Source organism: Macaca mulatta, chromosome 7 (assembly GCF_049350105.2).
Source record: "Macaca mulatta isolate MMU2019108-1 chromosome 7, T2T-MMU8v2.0, whole genome shotgun sequence".
NCBI lineage: Eukaryota > Metazoa > Chordata > Mammalia > Primates > Cercopithecidae > Macaca > Macaca mulatta.
Window position 1 is genome coordinate 78,699,858 of NC_133412.1, and position 22,091 is coordinate 78,721,948.

General features: G+C 52.8%; 1 protein-coding gene across 9 annotated transcripts; it reads right to left on the minus strand.

Moving 5' to 3' along the window:
* Window positions 1–1,145: 1,145 nt before the first annotated feature.
* On the minus strand, window positions 1,146–15,741 carry MFGE8 (milk fat globule EGF and factor V/VIII domain containing). Of its 9 annotated transcripts, XM_077940254.1 has the most exons (9): window positions 15,610–15,741; window positions 14,496–14,548; window positions 12,186–12,317; window positions 9,299–9,480; window positions 8,727–8,879; window positions 7,857–8,001; window positions 3,763–3,947; window positions 2,134–2,289; window positions 1,146–2,010 (listed from the first exon to the last, which is right to left on the minus strand). In XM_077940254.1, the coding sequence occupies exons 3-9, from the start codon at window positions 12,187–12,189 to the stop codon at window positions 1,873–1,875; spliced, it is 963 nt and encodes a 320-aa protein (XP_077796380.1). In that variant the 5' UTR covers window positions 12,190–12,317; window positions 14,496–14,548; window positions 15,610–15,741; the 3' UTR covers window positions 1,146–1,872. The 9 variants fall into 9 exon arrangements, with proteins under 9 accessions (XP_077796380.1, XP_014998457.3, XP_077796382.1 ...); XM_015142971.3 differs by lacking the exon at window positions 14,496–14,548; XM_077940256.1 differs by lacking the exon at window positions 14,496–14,548 and having other exon boundaries at window positions 9,299–9,509; window positions 12,075–12,317.
* Between the last annotated feature and the right edge of the window lie 6,350 nt (window positions 15,742–22,091).

Here is a 22,091-nt window from a genome sequence, read left to right on the forward strand (position 1 = left end):
AGACGCATTTCCCTGATGTGGTTCCAGCAAAGCCACGCCCTCCCTTTGGCAGCCCTGCGGCCTCACCTCCTGCTGCTCAGAGGCACCCCCTGCCTGCAGAGCACAGCTCGGCTCCCAAAGTTTGGAAAAGTTCACCTTAATGAAGAGGGTGGTTTTTCCTACACCCCTTCCCAAGCTAGCCAAGCCTCTGCCTGCAAGTCAACCTCCCAGATCGCCAGGACACTGGCCTGCAAGGCCCGCCCCCACTTCTTGATGACCCCACACAGGAGAGGGCAGCGAGGGTAACCCTGGAGCACACACACCAGTGGCCTACCAGGAACCAGTGTGTTCAGGCAGGAGGCCTCATGCCCACTTGGCAGAGCCCTGGTCCCCTCCTCTAGTCCCACGCTGCACCCACCCCAGGAACTCCAGTTCTGAAGGCGCCCAGGTTCACTGGTCTAATAGTTCCACCAGCCCACCACTCCAGCTGCAGAGACAACGGAAACTGCTGAAGGGGAAAACCAGCTGCCCCAGCCGGTCTTCCTGGCAGGAAGGGAGCAAAAGCATTCAGGAGACAGCGTCTGCCAGGCGCTCACTGGGCCCCTGACCAGGCAGCAGCTGTGGGGCCCAGGGCCAAATGGGCATGGAGATATAAAGCAGAGGGAAGAGGGGAAGTCAGGTTTTGAGGACCCGGAAGTCCTGACTCCCTCCGCCTGCTGTGAAGCTATGTGTAGTCAGGCAGGTGACATAAAGAAAGATGGGGCCGGGTACGGCGGCTCACGCCTGTCATCCCAGCACTTTGGGAGGCTGAGGCAGGTGGATCACGAGGTCGAGAGATTGAGACCATCCTGGCCAACATGGTGAAACCCCGTCTCTACTAAAAATACAAAAATTAGCTGGGCATGGTGGTATGCACCTATAGTCCCAGCTATTTGGGAGGCTGAGGCAGGAGAAACGCTTGAACCGGGAGGCAGAGGTTGCAGTGAGCCAAGATCACATTATTGCACTCCAGCCTGGCAACAGAGCAAGACTGTCTCAAAAAAGAAAAAAAAAAAAAGCAAGCAAGCAAGCAAGCTGGGGCTCAGAGAGGACCACAGGTGGAGGATGGGGAAACCAGCGCAATTGAAATCCCATTCCCATGAAACAATAATGAACCACACCAAGAGTTCCCGTGAAGAAGATAAATATATTTTGGAAGCTGCCTGTGTCCTCTGGGGTGAAAAGCCAGCACAGAGGGCCCCAAACACCCACCCTGCCAACCCATGCCCTCCTCTGACCTCACTCCCTTATCTCCCCATAGACCCACCCCGCCCCCTGCTGTCTCACTGGGCTTCAGGACAAGGGGCAAGAGAGGTATCCAGGGAGACAAGGGGAAGTGTGTTGGTGACAGGGGGCAACAGAAGTTGTGGCCACATGGTACCCCAGGGCCGACGCAGGGCTGATGGGCAAGAGGCTGTTATCTCCAGCCTGGCGCTTCTGGGCCTTTCTTGAGGACACCACGGGAATGCGGTGTGTGAGAGAGGGGCTAGGAGAGACAGAGACACACGCGTCTGGGATTGGGGGTCTGGACAGGGGCAGGGAAACCACACGCCCTACTTTGCCCTTTCCTGTCCATCCCAGACCTACTCAGATCTCTCAGTGCCTAAGAAAACAGGACAGTGAGGGCCGGGGGTTAGGGGATGGGGCTTAGGGGTTGGGGCAGGGCCCGTGAGAGGTGGAGGGTGAGGAAGAGGGAGGGAGGGGTGACTGTGTGATGGTGACTGTGTGATGGTGCTGCCTCTGAACACCCTCCCCTTCCCCAGTCCCCAGTCCCATGGTGATTTAAAGGGGCTGAGAAGCCAGGAGGTGGTGGGCCCATGGAAAGCAGGAGGACCTGGGGATGGCAAGTGGTCACTAACAGCCCAGCAGCTCCAGGCGCAGGGCGATGCGGTTGTGCCAGGCTACAGGCAGGACACGCACATAGCGAGCCAGGATGGGCGTCTCAAACAAGTTCTTCTTGTGGGAATGGTTGTCCCAGTTGCCAGGGAAGATCTAGAGGCAGAGCGGGTGTCAGGAGGACCCCAAGCCAGCCCCCCTCCCCTCAGAGCCCCAGGCCAGACTCCCAGGGAAGTAATGAAGGAATGGCAAAGGGTGGGCAGCTGGTCAGACACCCACCTTGCTGCTGCCAGTCCTGGGGTCCTGGTACTCAGTCCAGTTCGCACTGTCATTACTGTAGGCCACCTTGTAGGATGCCACAAACTGGACGGAGCCAAAGTTACGGGCCCCCTGGGTGATGATGCCTGTCACCTCCTTCGGGGAGCCCAGGTCCACCTACAGAAGAAATCAACCACATTTTCTCTGCTTGGACCATCTCCAGTAAGGTGAAAAGAGGCAGACACACTGAAGCATGAATTCTAGTTTTGAAAAAAAACTACTTGGTTGAGCCTCAGTTTTTTTGGCTATAAAATGGGCATAAGGCCGGACGTGGTGTCTCACACCTATAATCCCAACACTTTGGGAGACCGAGGCGGGTGGATCACCTGAAGTCAGGAGTTTGAGACCAGCCTGGCCAACATGGTGAAACCCTGTCTCTACTAAAAATACAAAAAATTAGCTGGGCATGATGGCGGGTGCCTGTAATCCCAGCTACTAGGGAGGCTGAGTCAGAAGAACCACTTGAAATTCCAGCTACTAGGGAGGCCAAGTCAGAAGAACCACTTGAACCCGGGAGGCGGAGGTTGCAGTGAGCCGAGATGGCGCCACTGCACTCCAGCCTGGCTTTGTCTCAGAAAAAAAAAAAAAAAAAAAAAAGCCTTGGGGGGCATAAATAATACCACCTACTTGGCCACACATGGTGTTCGGTACCTCACTGCTGTACGGCTCGTAGAGTCTGGGCCCTGGCCAACTCAACACCAACCACCCCTGCCTGAGACCTGCACTATGCTGTGATGGGAAGAAGGACAGGAGAGGCCACAGCCTGGAGGGGCATGAACTGCTCTAGAGGCTCCCTGCAGCGCTGCCCACAGTCGACACTGGTCCTGAGGGTGTCCACAGGCAGGCAGCAACTCACGGAACCCAGCTCCACAGTGTGCTCCATGGGGCCCTGAGACAGACCTCCTGTCCCCAGTCCCTGATCTCCCTGGAGAACCTGCCAGCTGCACCTGGACACACAGTTCCCCAACATCCAGGTGTAAACCCAACTCACTGCCAGCCAGCAAGTGGGTCCTAGGCAGATCGTCGTCCTGCCAGCTCTCAGCTTCCTCATCTATAAAACAAGCTCTGGCTTTCCATGACTCTCTTTTGTTTCCCAGTTTCAATGACAGACAAGGGCTGTCACATGGTGGCTTCTTAGACACTGAGTCAGAGAATATGTACGCTGTGCTCAGGGGAGAGGTCCCAAGATGCCTGGGTCATGTCTCCCTCTTCCGCCTCTGCCCTGCTGTCCACAGGCTGAGCCTTGTCAACCCTGTGGCAGCCCATGGAGCAGCTCTCCTCCTGTGTATAAACACACACACACACACACGCACACGCACACACACACACGCGCGCATGCGCACACGCACACGCGCAGACACACACACGCACACGCACACGCACACACACATCCTTTTTCCACCTTAGTGGAAGCAGGATCAGGAGAAGGGAGTACAGGTGTGAAGAAGAAAGAAAAGCCAAAGGAAAATAAGGCTTTTCCAGAACTCTCTTGGGAAGCAGAAGCCTGGGCTGGGGAGAGGTCAAAGATCTGGCAGTCCCACCTCATCCCACCCAACCCCAGCCCTGAATCCCAAGAAGGGGCTGGCCCACCTGCAGCCACTGATCGTTACTGTAGCTCCCTGCAACCCAGGCGTTGAAGTTGCCCTGCTTGTCCAGCCGTGCGTAGGAGGGGTTCCAGCTGAAGAGATGCAAGCCCCAGGTCTTGTAGCTGCTGGAGGCTGTGATCTGCTTGTCAGGGATGCTGTTATTCTTCAGGCCCAGGGGATTGAAGCATCCTGCCAGCAAGGTGGGCTGTCATCTGGATCTGGGATCCACAGCTCCCAGGGGCGGGAGCACAAGGCGATGAAGCGGAAAGAACTCTGTGGATCCTGACCAGCCCCTGGCATGCTCTTCAGCAACAGAAAGCAGCTCCATCCACCTTGCAGGGCCAACTGTGCAACCTTCTCACTGCCGGCCCCACCAGTTCCTCACCACAACCAGCCGGGCTCAGCTCCTCACAGATCACCCAAGACCTCCCACTCACCACCCTTCTCCCTCTGCACCAGGGAAGCCCCTGCTCCACCACCTCCTGCCCTCCTTCAATGCCTGACTTTGGAGACACCTCCTCCAAGAAGCCTGCTCTACTTCACTTGGGCAGGATTTCTTCCTCTTCTGGACTCACAGCACTGCCCCCATCGCCTCGGCCTCCCATCCATCCCATGGCACAGCCACTGACAACTTTAATAACAACCACCTCATTTATTCAGTGCTTACTTCAGTCATTTTTTTCTGCCACCAAAAAAAAAAAAAGAAAAAAAACCTCCCGAGTAGCTGGGACTACAGGCGCCCGCCACCGCGCCCGGCTAGTTTTTTTTTTTTTGTATTTTTTTTTTAGTAGAGACGGGGTTTCACCATGTTAGCCAGGATGGTCTCTATCTCCTGACCTCGTGATCTGCCCGTCTCGGCCTCCCAAAGTGCCCGGATTACAGGCTTGAGCCACCGCGCCCGGCCACATACAAACGCTTAAAGTCACAAGCCCCCTGACTTAGTGTCTCCCAGAGGGCCTTCGCACACTCAGATGTTCTGGGCATGCTGTCACACAGGCCTGTGAGGGCTGGCCCGGGAAGCTGGCCTTTGTTTCACTTAGCCCTGCCTCAAACACTCAGGAATGTGCTGGGCTGTCTTGCATTCGTATCTGCACGTGGCATATGGATAGAACAGTTGGGGATGGGCAGGAGATACAACTCCCAAGAGAATGATGGGGGTGTCTCCTCACTCCACAAGTGTCTATCCCTCTGGGGAGTTGAGGGAGGCAGGAGTGGACGGTGGGACTGGAGCACCCCCTGCAATCTGGGAGCCAACTAAGTTATGTCACTGGCCTCCAGACACCTGCACCCTCACCACTCAAGACATTTGCCTCCAGGGTGTGTTGACAATGCCTGCCGATGGGACCATCGCCTCCTGATGGTGGTGCACCAGGGAACCACCACCTTCCCCCTCAAAGAGAGGCTACTGGGCTGGGAACTGGTTGTCCCTTGGTCCCAGAAGAGGAGAGGCCTGAGTCAGGCTAAAACCTGGGCAGCTTTGCAGAGGACACCAATTCTGCACAATGTGCTCAATGCAGACCTCTCTACAGATCATCTGCTTCTAGCGGTTCATACCCTCCTCACTCAGCCTCCCCAGGAAGTCAGACAGCCTTCCTGGTAAAATACAGTTGGAAGGGGCACCAGGGAAGGGGCAGAACTGTCAGCTCCATCACTCTAGGAAGTCCCTTCCTCTCTCTGGGTGTCAGTCTCCCCATCTATAAAATAAGATACTGGGGGAGTAATTTTCCCAGATCACCTGGGGATCTTGTTTAAAAAAGATTCTGTTTCAGCAAATGTAGTCTGGGGCTTTTAGTCTGTAATTTTTTTTTTTTTTTTTTTTTTTTTTTTTGAGACACAGTCTCGCTCTGTCACCCAGGCTGGAGTGCAGTGGCATGATCTCAGCTCACTACAACCTCTGCCTCCTGACTGGGTTCAGGCAATTATCCTGCCTCCGCCTCCCTAGTAGCTGGAATTACAGGTGCCCGCCATCATGCCCGGCTAATTTTTGTATTTTTTTAGTAGAGACAGGGTTTTGCCATGTTGGCCAGGCTAGTCTTGATCTCCTGACCTCAGATGATCCACTCGCCTCGGCCTCCCAAAGTGCTGGGATTATAGGTGTCAGCCACCGCACCCAGCCTCAGTCTGCATATCTAAGAAGCTCCTAGGTGATGACACTGTGGGTCCCTGGGGCTCTTCACCCACCAAGCTGCCCCTCAGTCTCTAGGATCCAGCTCCACTGGCCTTCCTTCCATCCTTCAACATGCCCCAGGGCCTTTGCACTTACCAATTCCTTGCCTGCAGTGCTCTTTTTAAGTTTTTCATGTGGCTGGCTCTCCATCATTCAGGCCCCCAGTCAAAGGCCTTCCCAACAGAGCAGTCTTTGTCTTGCTCTCTCCCCTCACCTCAAGTCATGGTCATCTCATCACCCTCTAGCTTTTCTTCAGAGCTGTTACTGCTCTCTGTCATCTGTTCCTTGCCTCAAGTCTGCCTCCCTTGCTACAATGCAAATTCCATGAGGTCAGGCAATCATTCCCTAGAGCCAAGTACCCAGGAGGGGCTTAATCAATATCTTAATAAACATCCATTGAATTAAATAATTAATTCACCAAAGGCACCATGCCTGCAAAGAGGAATCCCGTGTGGAATCCCAGGTACCCCCAGACCTCAGCCCCACCCACATATATGCACGCATGCACCAACACTCTCCAGCTGACTGGAAAGCCTATAGGGAGAGGAGTGGTCCAGACCCTGAAGGAAGCAGACAGGGTACCTGGGCTTCCTTGGTTTGCAAGGCTCACCCTCTTTTGGCCCTGAGCAGGGGCCAGCCATGCCTGGATCCAGGCAACTTTAATGGCCAAAGGCTTCAAGCCAAAACAGCAAGTGGCAGGGACTCCAGGGAGAGGTACACAGACCTGGCTCTGTCCTTTCCCAGTAGGCTACATTTCCTTCTAGCAGAAGGCAGTCTTAGACGCCCCACTGAAACAGTAAGGCTCAAAAGGCCCCCTGGTGGAGGAAGCATACCTACTCAAGTTCACACTAAAAACACTAAACCCAGCCAGGCACTGAACTCAGCTCTGAGGGGTATTTGGGTGGTGTCTGAAATGAGACAACAGGAAGAGGTGTCACAGAGGGGAAAGAGGGGGCGCAGGAGGGCAGGTCTGGGTAAGATAAAAATGCCAGTGGGTAAGATAAGAACCTCCACTCTGCAGCTCCGCTTAGCGAGTCTTACAGTTCCACTGACGGCCAGCAGGTGGCACTGTGGCTGCAAAGAGAGAGAAATACCCAGCCCTCAAAAAGGAAAGCTGAATTGAGCTGCGCTGAGGCAATCAACGTCTGTCAGCCCAAACCCTGCACCCTAACCTCGCCAAGGCTGTCTCCTGGGTCTGCAGAAAGCTGTCCCTTTCTGGTCCCCCCCCCAGCTCTCCATCTGGGGAATTTCTTTGGAAACCTCTTTGGGAATCTCTGGAAAAGGCAGCAGGAAGCACCAGCTCCAAGCCCCATGGTCCGAGAAGCCCCTGTGTTTCTCTGGAGTGCAGACTCTAAGAGTTTGGCAAGGAAAGCTCTGGATGGGTGGGGCCGGGAGCCCAGAGATCTAGACCAAGTCTTAATACCTACCAGATGTGTACCCTTAATAAATCATTCATCGGGGCCCCACGCCCCTCATTCATTCATTCACTCATTCATCAAGTGTTTATTGAGTGCCTATAAACCAGACACCATTCTAGGCACTGGGAATACCGAAGCAACCAAAACAGACAAATTATCTGCCCTCGTAAAGCTGACATCTGCCAAACACACCTAACGCTACATGTTCTAGAAGCTACAGGACAGGAGCCAACCAGAAGAAGTGAAAATACTTTGAAAATCGAAGTCTTTTTCTCTATCAACCAGAACGCCCTGGGTCATGGGTTGGCCGACAGCAAACACCTGGGTGGGACTGCTATGACCAGGTGAGTCCCTAGAGTGCGTTTCCTGAGTGAAGCCTGGTCCCCGGGCCTTGTTGCTGCCCTACCCAGCTCAGTTTGGCTGAGAAAAGAGGCAGCAGGGAGGGCCACCTCCTAGGACTGGCCCACGGTGCCCCCCTACCGGCACCCCCCTACCAGCACCCCCAGCACTCACCGTCCAACTCACAGCCCAGTAGCTCAAAGCGCAGAGTACAGGCCGTGTGGCAGCTCGTGGGGTACAACCTCACATACTGAGCCTCCACAGGGGTCTCAAACAGGTTGACATGCACCGCATTTTTGTTCCAGTTACCCGCAAACTCCTAGGAGGGAAGGGACAAGACTGGGGGAGGGAGGTCCATCTGGGCAGTCCCCCTCCCTGGGGTTACATCATCTTCCTTTTCAGACCTGGGAGGCAGAGGTGGGGCTGGAAGGGTGAAGAGGACTTGGAAGAGCCAGCAGGGGCTCACATAGCAGCCTCTCCTTTGGTCACTCCGTACCCCTCCACACAGATTCTCCTCTCACTTTCCTTAATCATCATGGAGCCTGGGCATAAACCCCTATAGTTGACACAGGGTCACCTGTAACCTACAGGGTGCCTCTTTGCAAATTAGGAAAAGGCACTCCTTTCTCAAATAGTTTATTATGACAATTTTCTGACAGAGTTCCACAAATGTATAATGCCTGTACTGTGAATGGTGCCTGCTTAGTAATGATGTCCTTGAGCAGTGTACAACCTACACAACTGTACATGTACCCCTAAAGGCTCAGAATGAAACCCAGCTCCACCACCACTACCACCCTCAACAGGTCACTGTACCATTTTGGGTCTCACTAGTCTCATCTCTAAAGTGGGACTATTGCTTATAAACCACAGAACATGGACACAGTCTGGGTTTCCCAATTTCTAGAAGCCAAGATGCACCCGAAGACCCATGTCATGGCCAATCACCCAGGGTTCTCTGGACTCACTGGGGGTCCTCAGTCAATGCTAGAACCTTAGGGGGTATGGACCACAGCCCCTCTTTCAGGCCCCAACAAGACCTACCTTGTGTTTTTCATTAACATCATGGATGAAATTGAATTCATGTCCATTAAGGCTGTAGGCCACCTTGAAGGCCTTCAGGTACTCATGACTAGCCAAGCGGCTAGCACCCTGCGTCACCACACCTGTTACCCACATCCTCCGCAGCAGGTTCACCTGGACACAGGGCAGGGGAGATGGCACCCTTATCTCCTGGGTTCTTTCCACTCAAGATCCAAGCAGACCCGTCCCTTCACTCTCCGCACTGGATGGGGGAACAACCCAACAACGGCAGCAAAGAAGGGGCAGCTGAGCACACCACCCGCACAAAGCGCCTGCTTCTTCTGCCCCGGCCTCTAGAGGCCTCATCGAGTACCCACAGCCCTCCACAGCCTGGGGCCCGCTCCCCCTTCACCCTAACCCCATACCGGGTTCCCCCAGGGATGCCATCCACTTACAGACACTTCACCTGTGGGAACTTGCTACCTTGCCACCTGAACTCCAGTGACGAACCCTCCCATGGTAACCCCCAAATGCAGGAACATTCATCGAGCCTTCTCTCCATCACTCCGCCCCAGGGCCATCCCCAGGCATACCTGGATCCAGGGGTTATCATCATTGCTGCTGGGTGTCCAGGCATTGACCATGCCTGCGCGGTTCAGGCGGGCCAGCTCCGGGACCCAATGCTGCAAACCCAAGAAGGTCACACGCACAGATGAGGCGGTGATCTGTGAGTTGGCAATGTTCCCATTCTCCATGCCCAGCGGCTCGACACACTCTGAGGGGAGGGAGGTGGCAGTCAGGTGGCTATCCCAGCAGGTTCCTGGGCCCAGCTGGGACCCAACGGACAAGAAAATAAGACTCAGTGTCCTCTGCCTAGGCCCCAGGGCCGGGGAGAACCTCAGAGCCTCTCTCAGAACAAAGACCACAAAGAGACAATGAAGGCAATGCCCAGGACAAGCTGCCAAGAAAAGGTGTGTGGCTGGGAGTGGTGAGGGCAAGGGGGTTGGGCAGAGTCATGGGAGGCCAGGACCCAGGGCTGCCAGAGGATCCCAGCCAGGGTAGCACTCTGGGGATGGCCGTGATTGGCACTCATGGAAAATAGAGTCCCCCTCCAGGCTGTGGGAGGTGGCCACGTTCATATAGGGCATCTGGAAGCAATTAGTCTGGTGCACAGAATACCAGTGTGGCCCCCTCTTCCTCAGTGCCCCCCCCCACCAGGAAGGGACGCCATCCTCAGCCAGCCCCTGGCTTCCTCAGAAGGGTGGCTTTGGGAGAAGGGTTACCTTGGTTGGCAATGAACAGGACCAGCACTGCACACAAAGAAAGAAGCCAGGCCGGGCGCAGTGGCTCAAGCCTGTAATCCCAGCACTTTGGGAGACCGAGACGGGCAGATCATGAGGTCAGGAGATCGAGACCATCCTGGTTAACCCGGTGAAACCCCGTCTCTACTAAAAAAAATACAAAAAACTAGCCGGGCGAGGTGGCAGGCGCCTGTAGTCCCAGCTACTCGGGAGGCTGAGGCAGGAGAATGGCGTGAACCCGGGAGGCGGAGCTTGCAGTCAGCTGAGATCCGGCCACTGCACTACAGCCTGGGTGACAGAGCGAGACTCCGTCTCAAAAAAAAACAAAAAACAAAAAACAAAGAAAGAAGCTAATCTGCCTGGAGTTTTCTAGAACTCCCACTAGTAGGAGTTCTCCAGGTGGGGCACAAATGCCATTCTGCTTTCCCTCTTTGTGCCTTCCACCTGTGGGCCCTCACCTAGCCATCTGTGAACATGCCCTTGGCCGAGGCCCCATCCCCCTCACCATCACTCCAGCAGTGCGGTCCCAGGAACCCAGGACAGCTACGAGGCCCACCTACAGGCCAAGCTTCTCTCATCACCTGGGGATCCCCCAGCGTATCCCTGGGCCTTCCAGCTGCCAAGCAGAGAACCCACAGACAGTTCTATTCTTCCTCCAGCATCACAGGCTCAGACGAGCTCGGTGTTAGCGCACTCTGGCAGGGAGGGGAACGCGCAAAGTGAGGCCAGAGCCCCAAGACCAGAGCTCGGCCAGTGGCTGAGATTTGACCCCAGTCTGCCTCCAGGACAATCCCTATACCCCACCATACTCACACCCTGAAGGAGTCCAATGTGCATTCTTTGGGCCCACAGGGCCCTTGTTGGCTCTAAGGAAACATACCACATAAAAGGCAAGGAAGAGCTACGAAGGGCCCTCTGAGGGCTTCCTCCGCTGTGTGGTCACCCCTGCCTTCTTCCTGGGTGCAGCCATGTCCAGCCTGGGGCAGATCTCAGGCCCAGAAGCTAGAAGTCAGGGTGGGTAATTCCAACTCAGGCATACCCACAGTTACCTCAGCTCCCAGGACACTCGTTAGTGGCCCCACCCGGCCCCACCAGGGCTCTGATTGCCTTAGCAACCCATCCCCCAAACCATATATACACCCTTCCACCCAGATCTCAAACACATCTGGCCTCAGGCCAGGGCCCAAGGCACAGGCCCCAGGGCCACTTGGGAGGTAAAAGGCATCCTACACACTTGACCTGCTCTCTCCCAGGGCTCCTGCTCACACCCAGCTGGCTCAAGGCACCTGCCCCCTCCTTCTGGAGGCCAGCAAACCTCAGAACCCATCCCCACATCTCCCTGAAGGAGGGCAAGATGTCCCTCGCCCCCTACCCAAGATGCTCAGCGACTGACCTGCTAGATTCAGAAACCTAGGACTCCCACTCCACCCATCCCCAGGCCCGCATGTGGGCGACCCGCCTACCCCATGAGGAGTCCTGGTGGGGCGGGAGCACTAAATGGAAGGGACTCCAGCTGGGCCTGGAGGGAGGACAGCAGGGGAACTGCTGTTGGCACCCCACCTAGGGCCATTCTGTGGCCAAGTGGATAACCAGGCAGGTCACACAAGGCCCCTCTCGGCACGCAGGGCCTCTGACCACCTGACCTCGAGGGGATGGCTCAGCTGGCCCAGACGTCTCCCTCCTCCCCCCGAGCTCTGTGATGAGGCCGCAGGTCAAACTTGGGCCAGGAACTGTCAGACTCTGAAACCAAGCCTGATTTACTGAGTTCCTGGGCCCCAAAAGACTAAGAATGTGTTTGTTTTCCCCTCTTAGGTAGAAAAATCCTCACAACTTAACCCTAATGCTGTGTATCTAGCTCATGGTGACTCAAGAAACAGCACTCCCACAACCTCCAGGGTGACCACAAGCCCTCACTCCTCTGCAGCAGCGTCAGGCCTGGCCAGCAGTCTCAGGACAGAGGGCCAGGCAGAGAGAAGGAAGAAACAACAGGACCCTTTTACCCCCTTGGTCTAACTGAGGCTCTGTCTCTCTCTCTTCATCTCCCCAGAGGAGGCCTTGACACCTCCACTGGGGTGGGGACGGCAGGGAGGGACTAAGGCCAGCACATGGCCTATGCCACCAGGGCTGTGGCTCAGGGTCTACTGCCAGAAACAGGCAACAAGCACCCCCAGATACTCACTCATCTCACAGTGGCTGCCCGCGTAGCCCTCAAGGCACGTACAGGTGTATGAGGGGAAGACGTCCCCTCGCACTTCTTGGGAAATCTCCTTGCATAAACCACCATTGTGGCAGGGGTTTTTGGAACAGATATCTGGGGACAGAGACAGGTAAGATGAGCAGGTGATCAGGAAGGAGCTGGGGACAGAGATGAGAAGTAGCAGATGGGCCCAGCCCAAAAGGACCCTCCACTCAAACTCAGCCCATTATCTCTTCCTCTCCCTCTTCCCCAGTCTGCTGCTGGATGGAGCCTGAGTCAGCCTAGAGCCAAGGAAGTCCACGTCTAGGCGAATCAGCCCACGTAAGGGAAGTGCCCAGCTTTCCAAGTGGACTGGGAGTGTCGAGAAAAGTGCTGGCTGACAATGGGAATGGTGCTGGGGACCACTGCCCACTGGCAGAAGAGCTGGCAGCTGGGGTCTGGAGAGGCAGGCAAGGTCCAGGGCAGGTCTCTTGGCAGCAGTCTGATTGCAAAGGAGGCCTATGAGGACTTTAAGGCAGGGGCAGTGGAAGGAAGCATTGTTCTGGCCCACCGAGCAGGTTCTGCCCACCAATTCAGGCATAGGTCGGAGTCACAGATGTCACCTCCAGCGGCAGCCCTGACTCAGGAACAGCACAATGATCATCCAGGAAACACTGAGAGGGCCAATGACCATGCTGGGCCCCTGAGACAGAGAAATCAGATGCAGCTCAGGCCTCAAGAAGCCAACGGGAAAGAGGCCAGCAAGTCCACAGATGAGGAACATTGCCCAACGCTCCAGAAGCCTGCATGAACCGTCACTGGAGGCAGGATTTCTGCTGGGGAGATGGAAGTTTCCCAGAGGAGGGAATATTCGAGCTGGGTCTAGAAGACAAAGTAAGGGGGGTGCCAGACTGGGCAAAGAGGAAAGAACGTTCCAAGAAAAGCAGGCGCACAGAGGGTGTGGTATGTTGGAGCACAGTTAGATGCAGCTGGAAGGGTAGGCTGGGGCCAGACTGGGAGGGATCTGAAGAATGACAAGTTTAGTTTTTCATCCTGCAGAGCAGTGGCTTTTAACCTTCCTTCACCCTCCTCACCATTGTCCACCAGGGGGGAACAACAAAAAAACAAAAAACAAGAAACAAGAAACAGAGATTCTCAAGTGTGAGATGGGCATGGGAAAGTCAGTTCCAATTGTGGGAGGAAGAAGGTTGAAAAGGTCCAAGTGCAGACATGCCGCTGAGCTCCCCTAGGGTGGGGAGCATCTGGTAGCTGCAGACAGGACCCTCTGGCTGAAATGCAGAAATCCCACCGAAGAGGGTGAAGGTGGAGAGCGTGGTGAGAGAGGAAGTCAGGGCAGAGGAGTGAAAAGGGTGATTTCAGAACCACCAGGGGGGCAAGGGCTGCAGAGGCCACCAGGGCTTCTGAATGGGAACCTATATGACAGATGTGCACCATCAGCCTCAGTGGTGGAGAACACAGGAGGAGGAACAGGAGGGCCTGTCCTCAATCCCTTGACTCTGGAGGGTTGGCTGGGCCCAACAAGGGTCCTCTAGCCGACCTCAGCATCCCAGAAGGGCTGCCTGAGACCCTACACCCAAATCTGTCATTTGGAGCAAGACATGAGAAATCTTTTCGCCTTGGCCAGGCGCGGTGGCTCTCGCTTGTAATCCCAACACTTTGGGAGGCTGAGGCGGGCGGATCATGAGGTCAGGAGATTGAGACCATCCTGGCTAACACGGTGAAACCCTGTCTCTACTAAAAATACAAAAACTTAGCCGGGCGTGGTAGCACGGGCCTGTAGTCCCAGCTACTTGGGAGGCTGAGGCAGGGGAATGGCATGAACCCAGGGAACGAAGCTTGTAGTGAGCCGACATCGTGCCACTGCACTCCAGGCTGGGCGTCACAGCAAGACTCCGTCTCAAAAAAAAAAAAAACACACAGAAATCTTTTTGCCTCCCCTTCAGAGTCACCTATCCAAGGCTGGAGAGTCCTCCTGGAATCCCAAAGCCCCCAGAGAGTTCATCCCACTCCAGCAACACCATTAATGAGCGATCTGCCCTCAGAGCTCCGCCTCCAAGGGCCTGGGGAGCTTAAAGTGGCTCCCAAGGAGCTATTAGTCATTGGCTTTAAATAGCAGGTAATCCTTCCTCTGACCTGGCAGGCGGGGGTGAGCACTGACACAGACAGAGGCTTGGGTTGGGAATGGACTCTTACCTCCCAACTGCACCGGCCCTCTTCCTACACTGCTCCAGGGCAAAACGGTCCAGTGGGAAAAAGGGAAAGTGAAAGATGTACCCTACCCAGCCAGGTTACCTGTATGTAAGGTAGGTATGGTGTTGCCTCCTTCTGGAAAAGGCCAGATCACCCTGTATAAAAACATCTTTGGGACTTCAGAGTCCTGCTCTTTCGGGGACTTTCCAGTAACATTTGGCCAGGGTTCAGGTTGGGGGGTACAGAGAAGAGTAGAAAGGGGCTATGAAGATCCAGCTGTCTTTCACGGTGGCTGGGGAGGGCCAGGAGCTCCCAAGATCCTGGGAGCTTGGAGCACTCTGGAAGTTCTAGCCCTAAGGGTCAGGCAGATCACAGGACGTAGGGCTGGGGCTCAGCTGTTACCTGCCTTGCTTCAGTCAATCCCATGAGAAAACGATAGAGGGGCCGCCTAAAGAGTCCTGGCCCTGACCTCTCCCAGCGCTCCACGGTGAATGGCTCGGGGCATCCGCAAGTCCAGCCTGCGAGGGGCCCAGCTGGGCGCCGGAGGCCTCCTGGGAGGCGGAGGAGGACCAGGGAAGATACAGCAGCCGGCCAAGGCCGCGGGAGGGAGGGAGTCAGGAGACTCCCATCAGCAAGCAGCCCTCTTCCAAGTTCCTCGCAGCCTCTGGGTCCCCTCCCGGGCCCCACTTACGGCCCGCGTCCACTGCACCGACTCCCCAGCCCTTCCCTTATGTGACCAGGCACGGACAATTGGGAGCGCAAAAATCCAATGAACTGTCCAGCCAATTGGAGTTGGCGGGGAGTTGCCAGGACAAAGTTATCCAGAGAAGACTTATGCATACTAGAGTCCTTGAATCTCCCAGGTGGAAGGGGTTCGAAAGTCAAACGCAGTTCCCTGGCCTGATTTTTCACAAGGGAAAAGAGAGGCCCGACACAGCGAATTCCTTTGTCATTATCTGTAAGCCGCATCCTGGGGGCGGCAGGGCTGTCACCCGATGTCCCGAGTCCCAGCCCAAAAACCTCAGCGCAGAGACGGCAGGGGCGCGTCCCCCTGTCCCGCCAGGGAGCAGCGGGAGAAGCCGCCCCTCTGCCCGGCCCGGTCCCCGGGGCTTTGTCTAAGTTTGTCAACAGTGGAGGTGGAGGGAGGGCGCTGGGCAAACTTGCGAGCGGCGCGGGGAGGAGGGGCGAGGGCCAGAGGGCGGCGCGCTCCACTCACCCAGGGCGACGAGGAGGCTGGGGGCGCAGAGCAGGGCTCCGCACAGCGCGGCCAGCAGGCAGGGGCGCGGCATGCTGCAGGACGCGGGCGCTGGACTGGGAACGCTGGGCTGCTCAGACCCCGCGGGGTTCTGGCGCCTTCTCCTCTGGGACCGGAATAAATCAGGCGGCTCAGCACCTCCCACTGGCCTTGCGCTCCGCCCAAGCCGGCCAGAGGCGGACTCGAGGCGGGGCTCAGCGGCTGGGAGGGAATTGTTTGAAAGGAATTGGGGGGCAGGGGGGTGGTCCGCGATATCTGCCTCTTCCGCCACTGCCACACCGGCGTCCCGCGTCGTGCCAACGGCCGGGTCACGAGTCTTGAGTCTGCTGGGCGGGTAGAGTTCAGGAGGAGTTTTGTTTTTGTTTTTGTTTTTAAGATTTTTAGACTTGAAAAGATGCTAACTCTTTATTCATAATCAGATAAATGCAAATTAAAACTACCATGAGCGTCGTGTTTCCCTTCTCGGATCGGCAAGTATCAAGATGTTAACAAGGTTAGTGGAGGCTGTGGGGAACAGGTCCAAGCATGCTTCGCTGAAGACAGTATAAATTAGTTCAACTTCCTCAGAGGGCTATTTGGTAACACCTATCAAAACGGCAAATGCTGACACCTTAAGACCTAGCATTTCCACATAGAGAGATTCATTCTACAGAAACTCTCATGTGCAAAATGACATATATACAAAGATAGCATAGCAACATTGTTTGAAATGGTAAAATACTTAAAAAAAAAAAAATCAGCGAACGTTTCTGTAAAGGACTAATAGAAAATGTTTTCTGATACGTAGGCCCTAAGTCTCTGTAGCAACTATTCATCTCTGCCTTTGTTGCAAGAAAGTCACCATAGACAAAATGCGAGGAAATGGGCACCTGTTTGTGGAAAGGGAATAAAACAGAGCAAGCCTGTCACCGTTGACTTTTTACTAAATGATTTGTACTTATCATGTGCAAATATTACCTGTTTACAAATAAGTGATTTTTAATAATAGTGTTTTGGCCAGGCGCGGTGGCTCACGCCTGTAATCCCAGCACTTTGCGAGGCCAAGGCTTGTGGATCACCTGAGGTCAGGAGTTCAAGACCAGTCTGGCCAAGATGGTGAAACCCCGTCTCCACTAAAAACACAAAAATTAGCCAGGCACAGTGGCAGGCACCTGTAATCTCAGCTATTTGGGAGGCTGAGGCAGGAGAATGGCTTGAACCCAGGCGGCAGAGGTCCTAGTGAGCCGAGATTGCGCCACTGCACTCCAGCCTGGGTGACAGAGTGAGACTCCGTCTCAAAATAATAATAATAATAATAATAATAATAATAATAATTAATAGTGCTTCAGACCGGGAGCGGCGGCTCACGCCTGTAATGCCAACACTTTGGGAGGCCGAGGCAGGCAGATCACTTAAGCTCAAGAATTCAAGACCTGCCTGGGCAACATGGCAAAACCCTGTTTCTACAAAAAAAGAAATAGAAAAATATTCCAGGCGCATGCCTGTAGTCCCAGCTACTCAGGAGGCTGAGGTGGGAAGATCACTTGAACCCAAGAGGTCGAGGCTGCAGTGAGCCAAGATGACACCATTGCATTCCAGCCTGGGCGACAGAGCGAGACGCTGACTCAAAAAATAATAACAATAGTAATAGTAATAAGTGTTTAAGTCAGACTAGCCAACAAACAAAAAAGAACAGTCACATATCTCCCCTACTAGCTGTGTTGAGACCTAAGTTGGGACTAGAGTCCACTGGCAAGATGCCTTTCTTAAAATATTCAGAAGCGGGGGGGAGGGCGCGGTGGCTCAAGCCTGTAATCCCAGCACTTTGGGAGGCTGAGGCGGGCAGATCACAAGGTCAGGAGATTGAGAGCATCCTGGCTAACACGGTGAAACCCTGTCTCTACTAAAAGTACAAAAAAAATTAGCTGGGCATGGTGGTGGGTGCCTGTAGTCCCAGCTACTTGGGAGGCCGAGGCAGGAGAATGGCGTGAACCCAGAGGCGGAACTTGCAGTGAGCTGAGATCGTGCCGCTGAGCTCCAGCCTGGGCAGCAGAACAAGACTCCATCTCAAAAAAAAAAAAAAAAATTCGGAAGGGGAAAAGACATATAGGATCGACTGAATAATCACAGAAAAAGCATTTAATAACATCCAACACCTCTTTGTGATAAAACACTCAACACACTAGAAGTAAAAGGGAGCTTCCTCAACCTGATTTTTAAAAATCTATGAAAAACTGCCAGGCACAGTGGCTCACACCTGCAATCCCAACACTCTGAGAGGCGTAGGCGGGCAGATCACCTGAGATCAGCAGTTCAAGACCAGCCTGACCAACATGGTGTAACCTGGTCCCTACTGAAAATACAAAAAGTAACCAGGCATGGTGGTGCACACCTGCAATCCCAGCTACTTGGGAGGCTGAGGCATGAAAATCACTTGAATCTGGGAGGTGGCAGTTGCTATGAGCCAAGATTGCACCCCTGCTCTCTAGCCTGGGTGACAGAGTAAGACTCTGTCTCAAAAAAAAAAAAAAAAAAAAAATATATATATATATATATATATATGAAAAACCCATAGCTACTATCATGCTTACTAGTGAAAAACTGAATGTTACCCCTAAGCTCAGGAATGGGACATGGTGGTCTGCTCTCATCACTTCTATTTCATCACTGTGCTGTAGATTCCAGCCAGGACAATTAGGCAAGAAACAAAAAACACATTCTCATTGGAAAGGAGGAGGTAAAACTATCTCTATCTCTATTTGCAGATGGCATGATCTTGTGTATAAAAAGCCCTAAAGAATCCACATACACACACACACAAACACAAACACTCAACTATTAAAGATAACAAATGAGCTAAGCAAGGTTGCAGGATACACAATTAATATACAAAAATCAGTTGTATTTCTTACACTAGAAATAATTCAAAAATGTAATTTTTAAAAAGCCCATTTACAATAGGATTAAAAAGAATAAAATAGGAATAAATTTAACAAAAGAAATACAAGACCTGGCCGGGCATGGTGGCTCATGCCTGTTATCCCAGCACTTTGGGAGGCTGATGTGGGTGGATCACCTGAGGTCAGGAGTTCAGGACCAGCCTGACCAACATGGTGAAACCCTGTCTCTACTAAAAATACACAGAGTTGCCGGACGTGGTGGCTGGCACATGTAATCGCATCTACTCAGCAGGCTAAGGCAGGACAATCGCTTGAACCCGGAAGACGGAGGTTGCAGTGAGCTGAGATCATGCCACTGCACTCCTGCCTGGGCAACAGAGAGAGAGATTTGTCTCAAAAAAGAAAAAGAAAAAAGAAAAAAAAAAGAAATACAAGAGCTGTACATTGAATACTACAAAACATCATCAAAAAAATTAAAGATTTAAATAGATGGAAAATTATCCCCTGTTCATAGGTTGGAAGACTTGTATCGTTAAGATGCCAGTACACCACAAATTGATGTACAGATTCAATACAATCTCTGTCGAAATTCCAGCTGCACTTTTCGCAGAAATTGACAAGTTGATACTAAAATTCATACGGAGGCCCAGCGCAGTGGCTCACGCTTGTATTCCCAGCACTTTGGGAGGCCGAGGCAGGCAGATCACGAGGTCAGGAGATTGAGTCCATCCTGGCCAACATGGTGAAACCCCGTCTCTACTAAAAATACAAAAAATTAGCCGGGCGTGGTGGCGGTGCCTGTAGTCCCAGCTACTCAGGAGGCTGAGGCAGAAGAATGGCATGAACCCAGGAGGCAGAGCTTGCAGCGAGCCGAGATCACGCCACTGCACTCCAGCCTAGGCGACAGAACAAGACTCCATCTCAAAAAAAAAAAAAAAAAAAAAATCATACGGAAATGCAAGGGACCCAGAATAGCCAAAACAATCTCGAGGGAAAAAAAAAAAAGCTGCAAGACTAACATTTCTCAATTCCAAAACTTACTACAAAGCTATAGTAATCAAGTCTTCTAATTAGAATTTACTGTTCCTAATCTGTCTCTCTTAAATTTGCAGTCTCTCCTATAGTTCTTATCAAACTTTGCCTCATATTGGAATGATGGTCGTAATACCTGTCACTCGATTGTAAGTCCTGATATATGGAATAATGTCATATCTATTCCTGTCATCCTAGCCCAGCACCTTTTATATAGAAAGATATCCACCAACAATGTTACTTTCAGTCGCCTCCCTGTGACCAAGCTTCTCCCAGAGAAGGAAGCTGCCCTGCTCAGGGACATATGACCCATCCCCAAACCACAGGCTCCCTCATGGTCTTCAGGGTTGGGCCAAGAGGGCTCACCAGAAACCCTCTGGGGTTAAATTAATGATACATACATAGTAAACAAAAATACTGTTAAAGCCAGGTGCGGGGGCTCATGCCTGTAATCCCAGCACTTTGGGAAGGCAAAATGCCTTCTCAAAAAACAAACAAACAAAAAATTATGCTAAGTGAAAGAAGCCAGTCACAAAGACCATGTTGTATATTATTCCTTTTCTATGAAATGTCCAGAAAAGGCAAATCTATAGAGACCAATGGTAGATAAGCAGTTGCCAGGGGCTGGGGTGAGGGGAGAATGAGGAGTACTGTTCGTAGATACAGAGTTTCTTTTGGGGGATGATGAAGATGTTTTGAACATAGTGATAATGGTTGTATGACCTTGTGAGCATACTAGAAACCACTGAACTGTACGTTTTTTTGTTGTTGTTATTGTTTTTTGTGAGATGGAGTCTCGCTCTGTCACCCAGGCTGGAGTATAGTATAGTGGCTCAATCTTGGCTCACTGCAACCTCCGCCTCCCAGGTTCAAGCAATTCTCATGCCTCAGCCTCCCAAGTAGCTGGGATTACAGACGTGTGCTTCTACACCCAGCTAATTTTTGTATTTTTAATAGAGACAGGGTTTCATCATGTTGACCATGCTGGTCTCAAACTCCCAACCTCAGGTGATCCGCTGGCCTCGGCCTCCCAAAGTGCTGGGATTACAGGCATGAGCCACTGTGCCCGGCCTCTGAACTGTACATTTTAAGAGTATATTTTTGGTTATGTGAATTTTATTTCAATAAAAAAGAAATACAACACCTCAGAAATGCATCTCACGGCCGGGCGCGGTGGCTCAAGCCTGTAATCCCAGCATTTTGGGAGGCCGAGACGGGCGGATCGTGAGGCCAGGAGATCGAGACCATCCTGGCTAACATGGTGAAACCCCGTCTCTACTAAAAAAAAATACGAAAAACTAGCCGGGCGAGGTGGCGGGCACCTGTAGTCCCAGCTACTCAGGAGGCTGAGGCAGGAGAATGGCGTAAACCCGGGAGGCGGAGCTTGCAGTGAGCTGAGATCCGGCCACTGCACTCCAGCCTGGGTGACAGAGCGAGACTCCGTCTCAAAAAAAAAAAAAAAGAAAAGAAATGCATCTCAGATGGCAGGTAGAGAATGCTGTGAACATAGCACCCTTACCAGTTAATGCCACTTACTCCTGCAGAACAGAACTTCCTAATCACCCTCACTGGCTTTCTGCCACCCACGTGGAACAACTGCACAGTTACCCAGTTAAGACACATTTAATCATTGAGTCATTCAAGAAACATGCATTGAGCACTGACTTTGGTTAGCTTTATGACTGGAAACCTCAGCTGCAGATTAGCCTCACTTGGGAAGATTCTTCAAACACAGATGACCAGGGCTCCCCCCAGAGGAATCAAATCAGAATCACTGAGGTGGGGCCTGGGCGTCAGTATTTTTTAAGTTCCTCAGATGAGGCTAATGTACAACTAGGATGAGAACTACTGGATAAACCCACTGTGAGAAGAATCGAAAGACCTAGGTTTTGGGACCAGGAGCTGACAAGGGGGTTTAACAGGGGAGGGGAGTCATGGAGAGGAAGGGGATTTTCCTGTATGATTTTATCTTTATAGAGTTCAGTGGGATAGCATCTCCTTGGCTTGAACACTTTTCTTATCCGGTACGAGAGCATCATAGCATTACAGGATTTGGTTAGATTTTCTTTTCTTTTCTTTTCTTTTTTTGAGACAGAGTCTCGCTCTGTGACCCAGGTTCAAGTGCAGTGGCTCTTGGCTCACTGTAACCTCCACCTCCTGGGTCAAGCGATTCTCCTGCCTCAGCCTCCCAAGTAGCTGGGAATAGACCTGTGCCACTCCGCCCAGCTAATTTTTGTATTTTTAGTAGACACAGGGTTTCACCATTTTGGCCATGGCTGGTCTCAAACTCCTGACCTCAAGTGATCCACCCATCTCAGCCTCCCAAAGTGCTGGGATTACAGGTATGAGCCACCACACCTGGCCAGAATTTGGTTAGATTTTCTAACAATAGTATCGTACTGTGATCATATTAAACAGGAAGGCCATTGAAAACTTTCAGGTTTTTGTTCATATAATGGCAGAGAAGGCCAGGCACAGTGGCTTGTAATCCCAGCACTTTGGTAGGCTGAAGCAGGCAGATTCCTTGAGCGC